Raw genomic sequence first — 21634 nt, 5'->3', positions numbered from 1 at the left:
TGTTTTCTGAACATAATTTGTTTCTGAGAATGTGCTCATAAAGGGAAAAAAATTTTTTTAGTGCTAAAACAAATCAATAAATATAGCTGCGAGCAGCGATGGCGGGCCCAAGCCCGGTGGCACCGCCACCCCGGTGGCTTCAGGGCAACTGTGCACAGCGGGCAATAGGCACTTAAAACGGTTAAACATCAAAGGACTATGTCAAATTCACTCCACATTTACTGCACTACAAGGTGCCACTATAGAGCCCCTCCTCCCTGCCCATTTTCAAAGGATTACATGTGCCAAGTTTTAACATTATTCTGATGAATTTTGAAGCAAATCAGGTAAAAATAAGAGGGTGATCTCAATGTATGCTGAAAGTGACACATTTTCTGCTTCCAGTTGGTGGCGCTATGACTTTGAATCACAATAGTCACATCCATGTGATCAGCCTTGTACAACGAAGACTAAGCCGAAGTTTCATCAAAATCAATTAATGTATGCAGAAGTTATAACACTTTGTTTCCCTTTTCTTGCCATAAATTCGTTGCCTCGCCACGGCCAAACCGTTTGAGATATCCAAAATCCGTTTGCAATTAAACAACTTCAATGTGTTAGCAACAAGTTAAAAAAAGCTTGGTGTAAATTGGATAAACCCTGTAGGAGTAGTAGTATAAAATTCATAGCCTGTTTTTTCAAAAAATTAACATTCAAACCAAAATAGCTGACTTCCTGTTGGTCGGAGCTAATGAATGTAAATTAGAAAATTGTCCGGCTTGATGAGAACAATATGTGTACCGAGTTTGGTGACTGTAGGAAAAACAAACCCCCCCACTTTTGTCAAAAGGTGGCGCTACTGAGCCCCTCCACCACGCCCATTTCTATGGCTTTGTCCATGTCTACTGGTTGACAATATTGATGTGTGTGTCGAGTTTCATGCAATTTGAAGCATGTTAAGAGCCTCAAAAACACTCAAGAATATTATTACAGTTTGACCTGTTGCCATGGCAACAATATTTCAAATATCAAAAATCCTGTCATAGGTCTACATCTGCTGTGTATTGACATTACACTGATGAAGTTTGAAGCAAATCAGGTAAAAATAAGAGGGTGATCTCAAAACATTTCAAAAAGTGATACACTTCCTGCTGCCAGTTGGTGGCGCTATAACTTTGACTCACAATAGTCACATACATGTGATCAGACTCCTATAACGAACACACTTGTGAAGTTTCATAAAGATCAATATATGTATGCAGACGTTATAACACATTTCCTGTTTCCTTTTTCTCGCCATAAATTCGTTGCCTCGCCACGGACAAACCGTTCGAGATATCAAAAATCCCCTGGCAATTTTTAATCATCAGTGTCTTGACTTCATGCTGACCGAGTTTGGTGGCGATCGGATTAATCGTCTAGGAGGAGTATATCAAATTCCAGAGCATGCGTTTTTCAAACAACCCTTAATAGCTGACTTCCTGTTGGCGTGACGTTTAACTTAGAGCACGAAAGTTGTTCGGCCCGATGAGGTCTATATGTGTACCGAGTTTCAGACTAATACGTGCAAGCGTGTTTAATATATGGACCAAATTTTCAGACCTTTTTCAAGGGGGCGCTGTTGAGCCCCCCTGCCACGCCCGGGTACCAGCTTCTGCCCGGCCCTGTTGGCCGCGGATTCCAATGTGTGTGCCAATTTTCAAGAGTTTTTGAGCATGTTAAGGCCCCAAAAAGCCCCGGAAGACGGAAAAAAAAATAAAAAAAAAAAAAAAAAAAAAAATAATAATAATCCTTAGAAAAACAAGAGGGCCCTGCGCGAATTTTCGCTTGGGCCCTAAATAATCCTTAGAAGAACAAGAGGGCCCTGCGCGAATTTTCGCTTGGGCCCTAATAAAATTATTATTACAATGCAATTATATACAGTCATTGTGCTTTGCATGGAGCACTTTAAACAGTGATGTTGTTACTTAACAGTACTTGAAAACACTTTTAAATCGCATTAAAAAACAGACCACAGAACAAGCTTCAGAGAAACCGTTTTTACTCTGTTGATAGTTTTGAAAAGGTTTTTAATCAAGTGAGCCCAAGCATGGTTTTAAGATTTTTAGAGGAAATAAATTTGAAACATCTTTTTTAATCTTCCTTTGATTTAATTATACTTTATTCTTGCCATGAATATAGCCTTTGAAGCTGGTATGGCGTTAAAAAAGAAAGAAAGAAAGAAAGAAAGAACAAGCTTCAGAGGAATAAATGTGAACTAAATATTGTACAAAGAGTCTAAATAAGGTCATGAGCATGTAGATTCATTATGCCAGATTGCTAAGTCACATGCAAATTTGTTGTTCGCTGCTGCTGAGATGCTTTCATCAGACTGTTATATTCAGGAAACTCAAAATTACGCCATTAATGGGATCATATTCCATTATAGTTACTGTTTATTTTAATATACCATTGCTTGTCTTGCATATAGTTTTTCAACTAGTGTTGTCAAAAGTACCGACTTTGGTACCAAGTTCGTGAAAAATTAAAAATGTGAAGCTTTGAGCACTGTTGAGCAGATTCGTAATCATCTCTGATTGGTCTTTGTGTTCACGCGCTAAACAGATATGTCTGTGATTGGCTACAATGATAAATGCATGGGAGCTTTGAAAGAACACAGAAAAATCTGAATTTGAAAGTGGGAGCGGGAGCGTTTGAAAGCAGGCGTCTATCAGCTGATTGGTCCGTGATAGAAGCCTGCTTTCAAACTTTCCCTTGTGTATCTGTGTGAGTGAATTGAAGACCGTCATTGATGACTATTTACAACATGTTTGTTGATCATTGAAGCCAATCGCAGACATATCCATTGAGCGTGTGAACACAATGGCCAATCAGAGGTGTTTACATCTGCTCAACAGCACTCAAAGCATCACATTTTTAAAATTTTAGTACGAGGGCTGCAACAAACGATTATTTTGATAATCTAACAATTATTGGAACAATTAATCGACTAATCGTTGTTTGTTTCACTGATTAATCAATAGGCTTTGATCCATTATTCCACTTTTGCAATTTGTTAAAATATTGAGATATAGTAATAAATAAAACAAAGAAATCACTTCAGCTTTTGAAAATGTATTTTTAATGAATTTTGAGCCAAATGAATAGACCAATCTCCTTCAGGTTTTCTTTTCTCCTCAGAAGTAATCAAAAGTCCAATTATTATATTGAGTGGCACTGTGTTTTTATTAAGTCTGGGAATTGTAATAAGTAAAAATATGGATATGTAATATTGTGCATATTTTTTGAAAAATGTTCCCCTCTAAAGTTTTTTTTTTTAATAACTATCGACTTTATGGTCATTGAATGGCTTTCTTTAGGTAAATGCAACGTTTTGTGGCATATTGTTTGCAAGCAGTTCAATATATGAGTTTCAACTGCAGCAAGACGTCAATTGCTGCAGTTGAAACTCATATATTGAAACTCATTATCTCATATATAGTGATTACATTAGAGATGGATTCATTTCAGTAAGTTGTACTGTATATTTCAACATACTTTTTGATGTTCATTCATGTTTATTTTGTGCTGTTAAAGTAGAAAAGAGGAAGAGATAATGGGTTCACATGCTGCTTGACCTGAGTTAAGTGTTGTCGTTAAGCATTCTTTAGTGTTGTCAGCATTCTGCAGGGCTTCTGTAACAAGTGACCACAAGATAAGTGAGATGTCCTTAGATAAGACTTCATATCCTTAGTCTGAGGAACACACGTATTTCACTACCACAAAGCATGTTTTGAGTTTGTTATACAATGTTATGTGTTATATCATGTGTATTTTTGTAAAAGCTTCTTCTTAAGGGATCGTATTGTGAGGAAGTTTTCACCTTGTGCTCTTCCTTTTTGTGTGTAGCACATTTTGCTCTTCATGTCCTTCTAAAGGATCTCAGCAGTATAAACATGAAGTTAACCTGAAGTTAAAGTGCCTTTATCTTTCATGTAGTGTGTAATATATAGCTCTTTGTAAATGTAAAAGTTCTGCAAAGTTTCGAAGATCAAAGTGCATGATAAATGTTAGTGATGCACGGATATGAAAATTTTGGCCAATAACCGATAATTCTTTACATTTTAAAGCCGATAACCTCTGATTGGCCATTGTGTTCACACAGTCATCAGATATGTCTGTGAGTGGCTACAATGATCAGCTCTTCAAAAACATGTTGTAAATAGTCATCACAAAGCCACTCTTCACTTCACCTCACTTCACAATTAAAAACCTAAAAAAATCGCAACCTTTGTGATGTCGTAATCGCACTAAGCCAAATCGCAATTTTGGTTAGATTTCGATTAACCGTGCAGCCCTACTTTGAATATCTAATAAACATTAAACTGTGTGATGGTCTGTTCATGCGAATAGAATGCACAACTTGCGAATAGAATTTAAATTAGCTGCAGTATATCCAGTTGCCCATTATTTCACATACATGTCATTTTCCCTGTGCTATATGTAAAATTATTGTTACGTTGTCTTTATTTGGAAAAAAACAAAACATTCCCAGTGTGCACAAACCTACCACATTACTGAGTGCTTTGTTGGTTATAGTGTTTACTTAGTTCACACAAAAATGAAAATTCTGTCATTGATTACTCATCCTCATATCGTTCCAAACCTGTAAGACTTTCGTTCATCTTCGGAATGCAAATGAAGATCTTTTTGATGAAATCTGAGAGTAGGGCTGTGACGGTGGCAAATTTTTACTACCGCGGTGGTAAATCACCAACAACCGCCGGTGTTGCGGTGGTGGGGTCCGAAGGGGGGGCGGGGTTTGTTTATATATATAATATATTATATTATATTGCGTTAGACTTGCGTTTCGCCGTCATTTTGATGGACAGGATCGTAAAAAAAAAATCCATCATAATCAAATGTTTTTCCATAGACAGCTTACGTGACTACCACTTTTGATGCTTCAAAAAGTTCATAGAGATAGTAAAACTAATCCATATGAATTGAGCGGTTTAGTCCAAATTTTCTGAAGAGACATGGTCGCTTTATATGATGAACAGATTTAATTTAGGCAAAATGTTTTGAAGCTTTATTTATCATTTACCCGAATACACAACTTGAACCTCAGATCATTGCACACAGTGTGGTTGTTGTGATTTTCTAAACTGTAATGATGATGATCATGGCACTGAGATGTGTATTTCACAAGTATATGTGTGTTTCTTCATCTTTGGGCACTTTTTGCTCTGTGGATTCTGGTATTTTTGTCTTTTTTTTTTTTTTTTTTAACCAACAGATGGAGTTTCTAATATGTACTGCTTTTTTATTACTTTCTGTGGTGGAAATGATGATGGAAGTCACCTTTTAAACATTTGGAATGAAATTACAGCTTTAACTTTTGTAAAAATTGTTAATTTCACACATGAAAGAATGATAGTCTTTAGTATGTTTCTGAGAGGGTACAACAAAATCTGTACATAAAAGGGATTTAAAAATATATGTACACTTTGTAAAAGCTTTTATATGGACCCCCCCCCCCCCCAAAAAAAACTAAAAAATAAATAAATATATATATATATATATATATATATATATATATATATATATATATATATATATATATATATATATATATATATATATATATATATATATATAATAACATTAGTTGAAGAAAGAACCATATCTTGGTCTGATGAAAGTAGACATATTTTGATAATAGTTGCTTGTGATGGATTTTTTAAAGAGATTGCTGAACTTTGTGCCATTTTTTTGTTTTTTATAAATGATTTAATGTTAGTTACCGTGAATTTTGACACTTCATTATGGTTTGGCCGTCTTCACTAATATTAGACAAATGTTTTGCCATTGTAAGTTGACTATTAAACTAATTGTTTTATAATGAAGTTAAACTTTTCCTTGTTTTCCGTACTTTTCCCAGCGGATGCATCACACAGGCTCAATCTCTTCTATCTGGCGAATGATGTCATTCAGAACTGTAAAAGGAAAAATGCCATAGTCTACCGCACCACCTTCACTGATGTGCTGCCAGAAGCTATGAACCTCATCAGGTGAGACTGCGAGAACATGAATCTAACCGGGGTGCATTTCCCGAAAGCATTGTTAGCCAATTATGGTCGCAAGTTCCAATGTTGCCAACATAGTTCAACAATTCTGTGTTTCCCGAAACATAGTTCCAGCGAATGTGTTTGCTCTCTATTTAAAAAAAAACTTGAAATTGGGTCAGATATTTTTGTAATAATGACTGATTTTCAGCATGCCCAGGAGCCGCCATCATTGGGGAACATAAAAAGAGCAATTACTCAACACATTTCTCAGCATTCCTAGTTCTGGAAGTATTTTTCCCTGATTAATTTTCGAAATTCCACACAATTCCCCAATAAAGAGTCATAAACCAAACCAACCATCTCCACAATGTATCAAAACATTGTTTTATTTTTGAACTTTTAATAATTTCTTATGAAATTTCGACAATTTAGTTGAATAATTGAATGACAGAAAATCAAACATCAATATCAATCAAATATATACATCTGAAATTATAATTAAATATATTTTTATGAATCATATTTATTGAATAAATCATGATTGACTGTAAATGTGAAATGTAAAAAGAAGTGTTTCTACAATGACATCAGTCACTGACAACATTTTTGTCAGATTCTGCATCCAATTCACTAGTAACGGGTGCTTCTAACCAATATTGTAGATGTGGTTGCTGTATTAAATGTGACTCGTTGCATGCAAGTTATTTTCTAAAATCTATCTATGTTGCATTTCGTGAATTTACCTTATGAATCTTTGTAAATTTTTGATTACCTTTCAGTGCCACGAAGGATTCTAAGGTGAACAAGTCGGTGGCGAGGATACTGACCATTTGGGAAGAGAGAAATGTCTATTCAGAGGAGTTCATCATTCAGCTGAGGAACAGTTTGGTTCGGAAAGAAGAACCAGTAAAAGGTCTGAATTGCACATTTAAGAAGTAAAGGGGTCATATGATGCTTTTTAATGTTTTTCTTTTCCTTTAGTGTGTAATGCATGTGTTTTTGCATGTATATGATCTGCAGAGTTACAAAGCTCCCACAAAGTGATTTATTCTAACAGAGAACAATAATCCAGATCTGCCTAAAACACCTTGATTTAAGTCCAGATATTACATCCTCAAACGTCCACGTCACAGGCCTTGTTTCCACCTGATATTGAGATGCATTTTGGTTGATCGGATCACAAGTGGACAACTCTAAATACAGGTGTAAACAGGGTCTAAAACGTTTTGAGCTTGTCCACTTTCGACCACTTCAAGAGGTAGTCAAGCACATTCGACCGGATTGCTTTTGTAGTGGAAATGCTCATGCGGTCGAACGGCTACTAAAGACGCCTACTCTCCACCTGCTGACCCAATGCGTTAACATTATGGGAAGCACGCTAGCCAGCAGGGACTTTGTCAGCTGAAGACCCAAGTTTGGTTTGAAGACAAAAAATGTTCCAAGCACAATGTTCTCTCACAATTCCTGATTTGCAGATATCAGAGCAAAAATAAAAGCTGATGCTCTGTTTGTTTTTCCATCGTCTGTGGTCATGTTCATATGTAAATTGCACAAGCTTATTATTTTGTCATATTTATTTATTTTGTTACCCGCCCATAGACACTCACCTCGAAGAAATCAGGACAGAAGTGGTTGAAAGTGGATAAAAGAGACAGATTAAAATACCAGTGTAAACGGGTATGTGTCTCCCTTGTCAACTTGTGATCCGATTGACCAAAACGCATCTTAATGCCAGGTGGAAAAAGGGCCACAATGTGAAATATTAGCATAATGTCCGGCCAAAGGCATTGCAGAGAAAGAAGGTGAGGTTTCAGTGAGTTTAAGTGTTGTCGTCACAGTGCCGAGGTGCTGTGTGTTTGGATGTGAAAGCAAAACCGCTTTTGCTAATAATTGCAAAAGTTTGCTTGTGTACAGCGGACAGCTATTACAAAGACTACTTACCACTGTGAAACGTTCTGCTCAAGTCGTGCTTGCAAAGTTGGTTCCAATTGATTGGCTTGATCATCCTCATTTTCAGAATCCGAGTTGGGCTCGAACTGATTCACTTTATTATTATTATTATTTACTCTGTGTTTACAAATGCTTTAGAAGACTTGGAAGCCGAAGCTTGCAATTATGTAAGGGGTATTACATTTCCGACATGCAATTGAGGTGTTTGGCCAATCACAGTGCACAGGGTCAGCTGGCCAATCAAAGCACACTGAGCTTTTCGGAAGCAGGGGCTTTGTAGAAATCAGCACCTTTCAGACAGACTGGGAATAGAGGAGATACAATAATGTACAGTATGTGAAAAAGAATGTGTTTTTTGAACATTAAAGCATGTTAACTTATTCTGTTACATGCAATAATCAAAATAATGAACTTGTAAAATAGCATCATATGACCCCTTTAAGGATGTGTTAAAGGGATAGTTCACCCAAAAATGAAAATTTGATGTTTATCTGCTTACCCCCAGGGCATCCAAGATGTAGGTGACTTTGTTTCTTGAGTAGAACACAAATGATGATTTTTAACTCCAACCGTTGCCGTCTGTCAGCTGTATAATGTGGGTCAATGGGAACTACTTTTATAAGAGTAAATAAAACTTGCTTAGACAAGTCCAAATCAAACCCTGCGGCTCGTGACGACACATTGATGTCCTAAGACACAAAACAATCGGTTTGTGCAAGAAACCGAACAGTATTTATATCATTTTTTACCTCTAAAACACCACTATGTCCAACTGCGTTCAGCATTCGCTTAGTGAGGTCTGATCGTGCTCTGACAACTGCAGTGATGTCTCGCGCATATACTTCAGTGAGTGCTAGACATTACTTCCATTGTCAGAGCGCGATCAGACCTCACTAAGCGAGTGCTGAACGCAGTTGGACATAGTGGTGTATTAGAGGTAAAAAATTATATAAATACTGTTCGGTTTCTTGCACAAACCGATCGTTTCGTGTCTTAGGACATCAATGTGTTGTCACGAGCCGCAGGGTTTGATTTGGATTTGTCTATGCAAGTGTTTTCGAATCTCTATTGATAGAGTTCCCATTGACACACGTTATTTGACTGACAGACGGCAACGGTTGGAGTTAAAAATCATCATTTGTGTTCTACTGAAGAAACAAAGTCACCTACATCTTGGATGTGCTGGGGGTAAGCAGATAAACATCAAATTTCATTTTTGGGTGAACTATCCCTTTAAATTAATGTTGCTCTTGACAATATTTTACATGCTTGTCAGTATGTTTGGTATGACATTGATAGTCTTAAAAGAGCGTTTTAATATATTGTACAGTGGTTTAGTGTATTAAAGGGGGACTCAGTGATATTTTAAATACACAGTTTGGAAGTTAGTCGGGCCGAGTCCAACAATAAACGTCTAACCAATCAGCATCAGGGGGCAAGGAGTTAGAACGAGCAAGAGGGACATCTGAAAATAAGAACTGCAGAACGAAAAATGGGACACAATACAAAACAGCTCAAAAGAATATCACGGGAATTAAGGTTTATGACTGGGCAAGCACTTTAGGACCCGTTTTATATTAGAAAAGCTTTCCAGCTCTGGAGAGAGCTAAGAGGGAAGGCCTGAAAACTGCTTTGATCCCGCTTATCATGTGAGTAACACTGGGTTTTGATTGTCTGGAGCTGCTGTGCTGTTTGCGACTAACAACGAACACTTTGTATTTACTCTTGTGTACTGTATGTTCATTTTTTGTGCTTCCTTGTCGTTCGTTCATCAACTGTGCTTTATTTTTCGTGAAACATTTTGTTGTGCGTCAGCTGTGATAAACAGACATCCACTCGCATTGCGTGTGTAACAGTGACCAGATAGTGAGAGTTGTGCAGGTAAACAACTGCACACTGACGACCGCTAGAGAACGAGGTGCTTAGTGTCATTGGTAATGCATTCGCTTCGCATGCAGGCAGCGATTGGGCAGTGATTCGAGACCGACTCGGAGCAGGGTGGTTAGGATTGGAGTGTGAGCTTTGGAGGTGGAGCAATGAAGAGCGGGGTGTGTTTGTTTGGGTTGATTTCAGATATCAACAATGTCCAACCGCGTAGTTCAAATACTACTTACTGCACCTTTTAAAAGTTAAAAACCTATACAAATTTTGTAAATTATTTTCTGATATGCCTCAATTTTTCTTTCAGCTCCAGTCAACTCCAGATCAGCCCTGAAATCTAAGATTGTCGCTGAGTTTGTGGTAAATAGTCAATATTCACACTAGACTTAAATGGCTTTTTGGCCCCTTGGGTTGGGCAAATTTGAAAATGATTATTGTTTTCAGTTATATAACTTTTAACCTTCTTGTTTTTATTTTTACCTGTCAGCCCTCAGGGTTTATTGAGCATTTGTCCAAGTACAGGAAGTCAATGGATGAGATTGAGCTCAAAGAGAAACAGTTAGCTGCAATGAGAGTGGATGTGTGCAGCACAGAGGCTCTGAAGAAACTGAAAGGTCGGTAACTTTTTAATATTCTGAATTTGAAATAAATGGATCTGCATGAGTTATTATTGCATCAGTGGTTTTCACATGTTCATGTTTTCGTTCTGTCTGCATTTCACACTTTAGACAAGGCAGGAGGTAAAAGGTTTTCTAAAGACTTTGAAGATGGGAGCACAAAGCTACAGGAGTTTGTTTCCTTTCTGGATGGAGAGGTCAAAAAAGGCCCTCCTTTGATGGAAGCTCTGGAGAGTGCTGACATTTTCTACGAGATGCAATATAAAGAGGTCAAGATTGTGGCTAAAGTGAGTATTAAAGATTAGTTTAATGATATTTTTTGATGCAATTTGAAATTATATTCTTAGTAAACATTTATCAGCTACACTCCTGTGCAAAATAATTTACACTGCAGTTTGCTGTGTTTGCTGTCGAATATTACTAAATTTATGAATTCTCCACACTGGTAGACTGGAATAAATGTAGAGAGCCATCAGGTCATTTTAAAATGAAATGGCTACATAGGAAATAAGTAAAATGTTGTTTTATTTATATTTCCAAAAAGCACTTTATGAAATCTAATTATTTCCGTTTGCTTCAACAAGAGCTCTTAATCTCCTCACACACAGCAGCCTCAGGCCTTCCAGCAGACTCATTATTTCAATGCACATATAAAAAACTATCTTTATATTTGAAAGCAGCAAATAGCCCTGTCAGAAGTAATGACCAAATGCTCATTTAATGCTTTTAGTGGTTTCAGCTGGATTGTGCCGCAATTGAATTTGTACAAAGACATTCAGGCTATTGTGTAGCAAAGTTGTTTTATTTAGCCTGTCTGTGACAGCCACATTTGACCATTGCATAAAAATGACAAATAATTTTTTTAATTTGCACATTTCTGGGATAATTTCATTTATGCTAATTGGTTTTGCAAGGTTAGACATGTTTTTGATGGTAATTTTTGATTATATAATTTAGAGTTATCAAAAGTACAGACTTTGGTACCTAGTCGGTTTTGAAATGTTAAAAATTTGACTCTTTGAGCGGATTCATAAACACCTCTGATTGGCCATTGTGTTCACGGCTCATCGGATATGTCGGTGATTGGCTTCAACGATCAATGCTGAAAAAACGTTGTAAATAGTCATCATTGAAGCCCTTCATCAAGTGCTTACAGAGATACACACGGGAGCGTTTGAAAACAGGCGTCTATCGCAGACCAGTCTGCTGATAGACACCTTCTTTCAAACGCTCCCGCTTTCAAATTCAAACACTTCCATGTGCTTTCAAATATTCCCGTAGGTTGATCATTGTAGCCAATCACAGGCATATTCGATGCGTGCATAAACAAAAAGGCCAATAGGTTTGTTTTTAATGCTTTAACGTTTTTTAATTGCTTTAGGGAATTTCATGGCGAAAATCATGTTATAATGTCACAATACAAAGTTACAATATTAGTACAGTAATGTATCTTCGTATTAGGATGGCAACTAACGGTTATTTTGAAAATTCGGTTAATCTGTCGATTTTCAAAAAAAAAAAAAAATTCTTTCTTTTTTCACCCCCACGATTAATCGGATGAAAATGTCAAAGCGTGATAGGACAAGACGCGGTAAACGCTTATGCTTTTGTTCTTATAAATATGAAACATTCATATTCATGTTTCGGACAACCTGGATCTGTACCTTTCTATACCTCTGCTATTTTCCATACATGTTTTGTCCATAGAAATATTGTTAAGTGACATGTGGCCAAGTATGGTGACCCATACTCAGAATTTGTGCTCTGCATTTAACCCATCCAAGTGCACACACACACACGGAGCAGTGGGCAGCCATTGCTGCGGCGCCCGGGGAGCAGTTGGGGGTACGGTGCCTTGCTCAAGGGTCTTACCTCAGTCGTGGTATTGAGAGTGGGGAGAGCACTGGACATTCACTCCCCTCACCGACAATCCCTGCCAGACCTGAGACTCGAACCCATGACCTTTGGGTTACAAGTCCGACTCTCTATCCATTAGGCCACAACTGCCCCTGAAATGGGTTATTCACTACTGTAAAGCAGTGGGACTGGCTGATGGTTTCTGTGCATAGCACGCAGACGCGACTAATCGATAATTCAATTCTTTGTCGATTTTCATTATCAATAATAATCGATTTTATCAGTTAGTTGTTGCAGCCCTAGTTCGTATTCAGGGTATCCGCGGGGTCTTGAAAAGTATTAAAAGGTGATAAATCAATTTTGGGAAAATTAAGACCCTTAAAAAGTATTAAAAAGTCTTATCACGGCTTTATAAAGTCTTAATTTTTTGAATTTAGTCATTTTTATTAAAAAAACGAACAGGTACATAAACTAGGCTATTGTGGGTGCGTTCGTAAATTGCCTCTAAGAGCGGGCAGGCGGGCGGAAGTTCGCGGGTCCTTAAAAAGTCTTAAAAGGTCTTAAATATATTTTTCCTAATAAAAGGCCTTAAAAAGTCTTAAAATGTCTTAAATTCAGATTGGATAGGTCTTAAATATTTTTCGTTGCATTACCGCGAAAATGTTTTATGTATGTTTTATGTTTTCTAATACGTCACCGACGGAATGGTCCAGCGCTGCGCGGCGCCATCTGTAGGACAAAGCTCAGCAAAGATGTAGGAATATCTGATCAGAGTTGTACACGGATACACATTTTTAAATAAATCTGCCGTGGCAAAGCTACTGAAAGTGATTTTCGGTGCTGGAAATCCATATATCATTTGCTGAAACAAACTCGTCATGGAGAGCGCGTCTCATGGTTGCGTAGTAACGACAGACGCCACCGCAGCGCCCGAGCGCTTTGGAAAGAAGAAAGCGGCGCCGACGCGTTTTCCATGCGTTTTTAGACGCGACATATGAACGGTCCCTAAAAGAGTTCAAATGGGTCAACGCACCAAATGCGAGTAGAATCAGCGCTGAAACGTGTTCGGTAACTTTTTTTTTATGAATGTGTTGGGAATTAAATATATAATTTGCAACGGCTGTGATTTAATTATATAGCATGCTTGCTGTAGCAGGTGTGTGTTTTCATTTTCGATTTACTGTAAATGCTACTTTGTTTGTGATTAAATTTGCATTTAGAATGATTTTTAATTCTGTTGTTTACAAAGAGAAGTTTCAGTGTCACATGATTCTTCAGAAATGCTGATTTGCTGCTCAAGAAACATTCACTATTTATATTATTAAGGTTAAAATGCAGTTTTTGCTGCTTAAAATTGTGGAAATCCAATTTAAACATTTCTGGTAAGATTTAAAAAATACAAAAATTAATACTTTAATCTGTCAGTGATAAAGTGAGAGAAGAGTGAAGACATTTAAAATGTTACAGAATATTTCTATTTAATAAATAATATATTTGATAAATACATGTAATATAATTTCAAATAAATGCTGTTATTGAACTTCCTATTTTTCAAAGAAAACTAACAAATATCACCGTTTCCACAAAATATGAAGCAGCACAACTGTTTTCAGCATTGATAATAATCATAAATGTTTCTTGAGTATCAAATCAAATTGTAATTGTTCTGAAGGATCATGTGACACTGCAGACTGGAGTAATGATGCTGAAAATGATCACAGGAATAAATTACATTTTACAGTACATTTCGCAGGTACTTTAATAATAACAATTTTATATATATATATATATATATATATATATATATATATATATATATATATATATATATATATATATATATATATATACACACACACACACACACACACACACACACACACACACACACACATATATAAAATAATGTGTGTGTTTCCATCGTAGGTTAGGTCTTAAATTTCATGTAAGGTGGTATTAAAAAGGTCTTAAAAAGTCTTAAATTTAACTTGTTCATATCTGCAGATACCCTGGTATTGCTCAACCCTGAATACAAAGCATTTGTTGATGTGCAAATATTGTGAAACTAATAGTGGAACATCTCTTTAAATCATGCATTTCCAGGCCTACGAGACATTTGCGAACCGGGTGTCGCACCTTAAACGCAAACTCGATGCACTGAAGGCTATGTTGCCTGATCCAGATGACTCTCCTGTCCCCTCCCCCATTGAAGATGCCCCTTCACCCACGGGCTCCGAGTCCCCTTTCCACGCTCTGGAAAAGATTGGTACCCCAGACCCAGAACTGGATGGGCAGGCGATGGAGGAGGACCTTATTGCTTTGGCTGATGCTCCCAGCCCCCTCTCATCTGATGGGGGTTCCCCACCACCAAGTGTCCCTGTGGGAGACAAAGACAATCGTGACATAGAGGACATGGAGCTCTCGGATGTAGAGGAAACAGAAACTCCTGCCATCATAGGTACTAGAAGACTTTTACTATGTTATATTCAACATTCAGCATGTTTCTCACATGTTAAGCTGTTAGGGTGCAGTTCTTTTTTTTTTTTTTATATAATTTTCTTCATTTTGTTTCCTCCTTGCAGTAGAGGAACATGTGGCCCCTGCTGTTGTGTCCAAACAGTCCTCTGTCACGCCAAATGTCATTGAATCTTCACAAACAAATGAAGACACAGAAACAAAGCAGATCGTGACCCCAGCAGTGGCAGTTCCCTCTACAGTAACAACAACGACAACCACCGCAACCACACCAACCACACCAACCACACAGTCTTTGCCAGTCAACCTTGCTGGTGTTGATCTAGGCAAGATCAGCTCCATCCTGAGCACAATCACAAACGTTATGAAGAACTCAGGTGAGATGTTGTAGTTTGATTTGTACAGCATGTTATACAAAGATTGAAATAGCCTATCAAAGTGAATATTGGTCAAATCCATGGCTCAGTGGTAAGCCGTGGTGCTCATTTGAGAGATGCAGGTTTGAATGTGGCCTGTGTTGTCTCACTCATATTCCCCTGATTTCCTGTCTCCTCTCTGCTATCTGTCAGTAAAAAGTGGCAAAAAAGCCCAAATGTAAAATAATTTGCATGATAGAATGAGATGTGAAATAACAAATTTACATTTTTATGTAACATCATGCATTCTTTTCCTTTGCAGCTGTAGGAGTTAGTCCTGTATCTCGGTCTTCCCCAAGTGTACCTTCAACTCCAAGCTCGGCTCAAAAGACTCCCACTACTACTGCTCCTCCAGCCAATCCGCTGGCCAGCATCCTTTCTAGGGTGGACATCAACCCCAGCACTCTGCTCAGCGCTTTATCCAAAACACAAACCCATGGGGGTTTTCAGGGTGAGAACTGGAAAAGCAAGAAAACCAAAGAGTTGGGATAAGAAATTCATGAACATAAAAGTAGTTGTCTGGTTAAATTGTTTTAAGTTTTCAAAATTAACCTTATTTTTCTTTTAATACATGTTTGCTGATTTCATCAGTGTATGTGATTCAGAAGAAAACATGTTTTACTTTGTAATCTTTTATCAAAATGTAATAACTTGCTCAACCTTCGAAACAACTTCCTTCTCAGATTATGTAACCTAGGCCAGTAATCATGTTAATCAAAAGCTAAATAACATTTAAATAACAGATAACCATTAAATTACATTTTAAGTTGTTGTTTTAGGTAATATGTAATTTCGATAATGTTGCTCATAGTTAACATGGTTATTTAAAACATTATTAAACTCAGCAAAAAAAGAAACATTCTCTCACTTTCAACTGCTTTTTTCTTTCAAGCAAATTTATTAACATGTAAATATACATGGTCCCCGTGGGTCCTTAAAAGTCTCAAAAAGTTTTAAATTCAGTTTTATTAAATTTAAGGCCATAGAAAGTCTTAAATATCTCAAATGGTATTAGAAAAGTCTAGGAAAGGTAAGAAAGGACTTAAATATTGGGATAGAAATTAGGAATCATGTTGTGGCTTATTGTGATTTGATTGGTAAAGTTCAAAAGGCTATGATTTATTTAAATGTGCACCCTGCATGTTTCAAAGTAAATGCATGGTGCTGCTGCGCGTTCTACAGGTCATGGTTTCAGCACAGTTTGCAATCAATAAATACCACAGATTTATGCCAAGCGATTGCTTTTGATTTACTTTTATGACATTTAATTATGAAATTGTTTACTTTGTGGTGTTTCACTTGCATTTGCCACTCTAATAAGCTTAGCTGCTTTAAAAGTAGGTGGTGCTCATGGCAGGGTTACCCTGGTAACCCCTTGTATACAGAGGGTCAATTTGCAAAACATTGCAGTTTATTGCTCTGGCCACATCTGCAGTTCTCATTCCTCCCTGCAATAGGACCATGGCATGTTAAAGGGTTAGTTCACCAAAAAATGAAAATTATCCCATAATTTGCTCACCCTCAAACCATCCTAGGTGTATATGACTCCTCCGACATTTCTCTTTAAAAATTCTCGTTTTACACTTCAATAAGTCATGCGTCAGGTCAAAGTTCACTCTTCCGCCGGAATTGACTCACGTATGGAAGCCAGTGATTATGGTCTATAAAGTTATAAATTTGGATATTTTCACTCCTATTTTAAAGCTTGGAAGAGCCAGATTTTTAATTTATTTTTATTTTTTTAAAGATTTATTTTTGGTGAATTTTGCCTTTATAATGATAGGATAGTATAGAGTGGACAGGAAGCGAGGTGGGAGAGAGAGGGGAGCGGGATTGAACTTGGGTCGCTATATGCCGGAGCACTTCCCATGAGGCTATCTGCGCCAGTACGATTTTTTTTTTTTTGATATAACTCTGATTGTGTTTGACTGAAAGAAGAAAGTCATAAAACATCTAGGATAGCTTGACAGTGAGTAAATTATGGGATAATTTTCATTTTTTGGTAAACTAACCCTTTAACACAGGTGAGAAGGGACCCTGTGCATCTTTCTCCTGGTGTTTTTCAGAGTCTGTAGAAAGGTCTCTTTAGTTTCCTAAGTTATTGGAACTGTGACTTTAAAGGGTTAGTTCACCCAAAAATGAAAATTCTGTCATTTATTACTCACCCTCATGCCGTTCCACACCCGTAAGACCTTCGTTAATCTTCGGAACACAAATTAAGATATTTTAGTTGAAATCCGATAGCTCCGTGAGGCCTCCATAGGGAGCAATGGACACTTCCTCTCTCAAGATCCATAAAGGTACTAAAAACATATTTAAATACAGTGGTTCAATATTAATATTATAAAGCGACGAGAATATTTTTGAGCGCCAAAAAAACAAAGTAATGACTTATTTAGTGATGGCTGATTTCAAAACACTGCTTCATGAAGCATTTGAGCATAAATTAATCAGTGTGTCGAATCATGATTCAGATCGCGTGTCAAACTGCCAACGGCTGAAATCACGTGACTTTGGCGCTCCGAACAGCAGATTCGACACACTGATTCATCTGTGCTCTGATGCTTCCTGAAGCATTGTTTTGAAAGCGGCCATCACTAAATAAGTCGTTATTTAGTTTTTTTTTGGGCGCTCCAAAAATATTCTCGTCGCTTTGTAATATTAATATTGAACCACTGTACTCACATGAACCGATTTGAATATATGTTTTTAGTACCTTTATGGATCTTGAGAGAGGAAGTGTCATTGCTCCCTATGGAGGCCTCACTGAGCCATCGGATTTCACCTAAAATATCTTAATTTGTGTTCCGAAGATTAACGAAGGTCTTACGGGTGTGGAACGGCATGATGGTGAGTAATAAATAACAGAATTTTCATTTTTGGGTGAACTAACCCTTTAATTGTCTGCCGCCAATAAACTGTTAGTGTCTTAAGGCCTGTTCCACAGGTGCATGTGCAGTAATTTATGGTTAATTGAACAAGCTTGAATTTTTTTTTTTAACCCTTTCCAATCAAGATACAATATTCTGTAAAAGGGACATTTCTTTTTTTGCTGAGTTTATAACGAATGTTATGGCAAATAACAATGGGTCTGGGGAAAAAAAAAAAGCATTGGGATATCATGTATAGGCAATGGCATTGGGATACATCGAGATCCTTTCAAGGGTAAACTTGATCTTCAGCCTCCATGTGCCAAAGGTTGGTGCCATAAAGGCAGTGTGTCAGGAGCAAAGTAGTCCTCCACAGTCGAATGCGAACTCCCATTCAGTTTTTACTCTGGTACTTTTGCCTACAAATCCTAATGGATACAATCCCACCCTACTTTTTCTTATTTAATATACTGTTTACTTGAAAATGTCACATTACAGAAGTTAAATGAGTTGAGAATGTTGTATCATGTTGATTTAAAACTTTATAGACCTTTTGCCTAGTTGTGGCAGAAACAGCAGATGGTATTAGAAAAGACTTGGTATAGATTCTTTAGAAAATGTGGTTTGTTTTTAAATTAATCTGCTGACCCTTGCATCCCTACCCCCATTTTTCTCTTTCTTTAATTTTTCCTACCAGGTCTGTCCTCTTTGTTAAACAACCCGGCTGCAAAGACCACCACAACTTCAATTTCTGACAAGCAATCTCTGACCACTCCTCTAACAGCTGAGACTCACACAACTCCTAAAATCTTACCAACTCCATCTAGTGTCCCAGTGGCCAGGGATACTACCTCTCATGGATGTGTGGCTCCTACTCCTTTGCAGTCCAATATTGCGAATGAAAAAGAAGATCCTTGCTCTTCCCTCAACTCTACCCTGGACTGCAAGATCGATAACTTACTCCAAGGAAACACAGGACTGAAAGGCTTTAATTTGGGCTTCCCATCTGTTCTTCCATGGCCTAAGGCAACTGTTGATAGCCCTTCAGCAAGTGCAGAGAACCTTGGTGGAACCCCTGTAAGGGATGAAGCTGGTGCTACACCAACACAAGACGAAATTATGGATGTTCCCCAAACAGAGCCATTCCCTTATCAGCAGGGGCAAACGGCGTCCACAGCTTTAGATGCTAAATCAACTCATCAACTTCCATCTTGGCACGTACAAAATGCGCACTCTGATCCACAAGCTCACACGGAAATTCACCAGAAGACTGAACCAAATAAAGACTTTCGAACCTCTGTGCTCTCTCTTGCTGAGGCAGAAGCTAAGCGGCATCAACGCATTGAAGCTATGCGTTCTTCTATGTCCAGCAACCAGCAACCTTTGAGAGACAGTGTAGAAGCCACCGAGAGATCCGGTGTGATGCGTCAGGAGTTGAGACAAAACCCTGTAATCCATGATGTGGGACCAAATCCTAAACTGGTGGAAGGTAGCTACGCATATCGAGATAATCAAGAGGAGCAAGTGTTGGCCAGCTCTGACACATACAATGCAGAAACATACCTTGCCAAAGAACCAAGACAGGATCTCGTTGCGCCTAATTTCTTCACCACACCTCTCCCACCTATCCCAAATCTTCCTCCTCCACCTCAAGACTTCATGCCTCCAGCATCATCTTTGAGGGCAAGTGGTCCTTGTGCTACCAGGAGTTTGCAGGAACATTTCGGTGAAGCGGAACAAGGTGGTGGTGATAGCTTGTGTGCCCCAGCAAACTTTGATTATGAACGCTTGTCTCATGAGGTTCCAAACAAGGAGCCTTTCCATCCACATGAGGATGGGGCTTCTCACTCTGCTCATGCACCACACCATGTTCCTAAAATTCCACCGAATGGTCCAGTGGACTACAACCATCAACATCAACAACCACCAAGAGTACCTATGCATAATCCTCCAAGTATACCCCATCACTGCATTGGGGACCCTCCTCCAGTAAGGGGTTACCATGAAGCCCCAAGTCCTTCTCGACCTTTGCCTGAAGATCCATACTTTGACCCATACTACGAACATCAACCACATAGCCCCTCTCCCCCTCATTATGACATGCACCCTATTTCACCTCACGCACCAGAGTATTATCCTGAAGAAGTACCACCTCACTATCCAGAGCACAGGGTTCCTCCTCACCTGGAGCACAGGCCTCTACCACCACACCATATTCGTCCACCTCACCCTGGGCACTATCCACCTCCTAGGCCCCTTCGTCGGCCACCACCGGTCCACCATGAGCCGCCCTTTCAAAGAGGCAAGCGACCCGGCCCACCCTTTGGCGGACCTCCCAGAGTCAGAGGCCCCTTTTTTCCCCCTAAAAGACCTTACTTGCCTCCGCATTACTGAAGTGTCTATTGTGATTCTTATGCTCAGGTGTTTAGTGCATGTCACAGTGAGCAAGTAAAGTCCAAGTGCTGTTGGGTTATCAGCAAGTCAAAGATTGCTGTGGGCAATGACGCGAAGGGGATGGTGTTGAACTCCTTCACGAGATCACAATAGAAAGCGCAAATTTATTCAAGTAACCAGGCGGATTCAACTAGATCACCAAAAACTCTTGAGCAAGATCTGTTCTGTTCCATGATCAAGACATGTAAACCATGACCAGTTGTGCGGCAAGATGTCAAGGAGTACTGGAGCAGAGAAATGGAAGAATATCTGGCAAGGAATGCTGGTGGAATGAGAAGGAATCTGAAAGGCAGACAAAACAAGAGGTGGTTATTCTATTTCATTTCATTAATTCTTTAATTTCTGCAGTTTTTGTGTCTAGTTCTATATTAAAAAAAAAAACAGATTTAAAAGTTAATTCAAAATGTCCTTTCCCTTAGTAAAAATGTTTGAGCATGTATCTTGCGAATATCTTTGGGAAAGAACTCAATGTTTTTTTTCGATCAACATTTAGTTAAGGCTGATATGTAATATTTTTTTACTTCCGAAGTTAAGTTCTACTGATCATCAAGCTATATTGTTATGCAAAGCTGGTATCTTATTTTGTACGTGTAATTAAATGTAGCCCTAACAGGTAGTTAAGCTTCATTATCGTCTGTCATGGACAAACAGCAGTGTAGAGAAAAGTAATCTTTGCAATTTTGAGATAAGGTCCTGAGGTGTACAGAGACAAGCCGTTTTTGCCAACAGTGGCAGAAGATACAGAAGAAACGAAGTTGTCGGGCAGAATCATCATGGCCTCCCTCAGTTCCCAGAGGCTTTTACTGTACTGAATTAAATAAAGATGTGTTTGAAAAAAAAAAAAAAAACCACTGTGGGGAAGTGCAGTCTCAACCATGATTTCTTTGAGTCTTTTCATCTCAGTTGCTTCAGTGACTGATTTCTTTGCTCTTCACATTTTCGCGAACATCCATCAATAAAAGATGATCAACACACATGCAGAAAAAGATATTGTAGCTAAATGGCTGCAATTCATGTTTATTATATATGACTGAGATTTGCCCTACACCATGTCCTGCAGAGTTTAGCTCCAACCCCAATTTAAC

The 21634-nt window shown here is 38.2% G+C and overlaps 1 protein-coding gene across 6 annotated transcripts in view; it reads left to right on the top strand.

The window, feature by feature from the left end:
* LOC125275534 (CUGBP Elav-like family member 3) overlaps positions 1–21634 on the top strand; it is a 72130-nt gene that overhangs the window by 11747 nt on the left and 38749 nt on the right. For 3 of the 6 annotated variants that reach the window (XM_048202557.1, XM_048202555.1, XM_048202556.1), the window contains exons 2-10: positions 5903–6032; positions 6809–6942; positions 10168–10220; positions 10348–10474; positions 10589–10764; positions 14438–14792; positions 14917–15186; positions 15488–15676; positions 18793–20854. In XM_048202557.1, the coding sequence (XP_048058514.1) occupies positions 5903–6032; positions 6809–6942; positions 10168–10220; positions 10348–10474; positions 10589–10764; positions 14438–14792; positions 14917–15186; positions 15488–15676; positions 18793–20489 (3131 nt within the window). In that variant the 3' untranslated portion in view covers positions 20490–20854. Of the gene's footprint in view, positions 1–5902; positions 6033–6808; positions 6943–10167; positions 10221–10347; positions 10475–10588; positions 10765–14437; positions 14793–14916; positions 15187–15487; positions 15677–18792; positions 20855–21634 lie in introns of those variants that run through there. The other 3 variants (XM_048202563.1, XM_048202558.1, XM_048202562.1) reach the window with 1 other exon arrangement.

This window comes from Megalobrama amblycephala, linkage group LG9, assembly GCF_018812025.1.
Source record: "Megalobrama amblycephala isolate DHTTF-2021 linkage group LG9, ASM1881202v1, whole genome shotgun sequence".
Lineage (NCBI taxonomy): Eukaryota > Metazoa > Chordata > Actinopteri > Cypriniformes > Xenocyprididae > Megalobrama > Megalobrama amblycephala.
The sequence above is the reverse complement of the archived record's forward strand: the minus strand, read 5'-3'. Positions and strand labels throughout refer to the sequence as shown.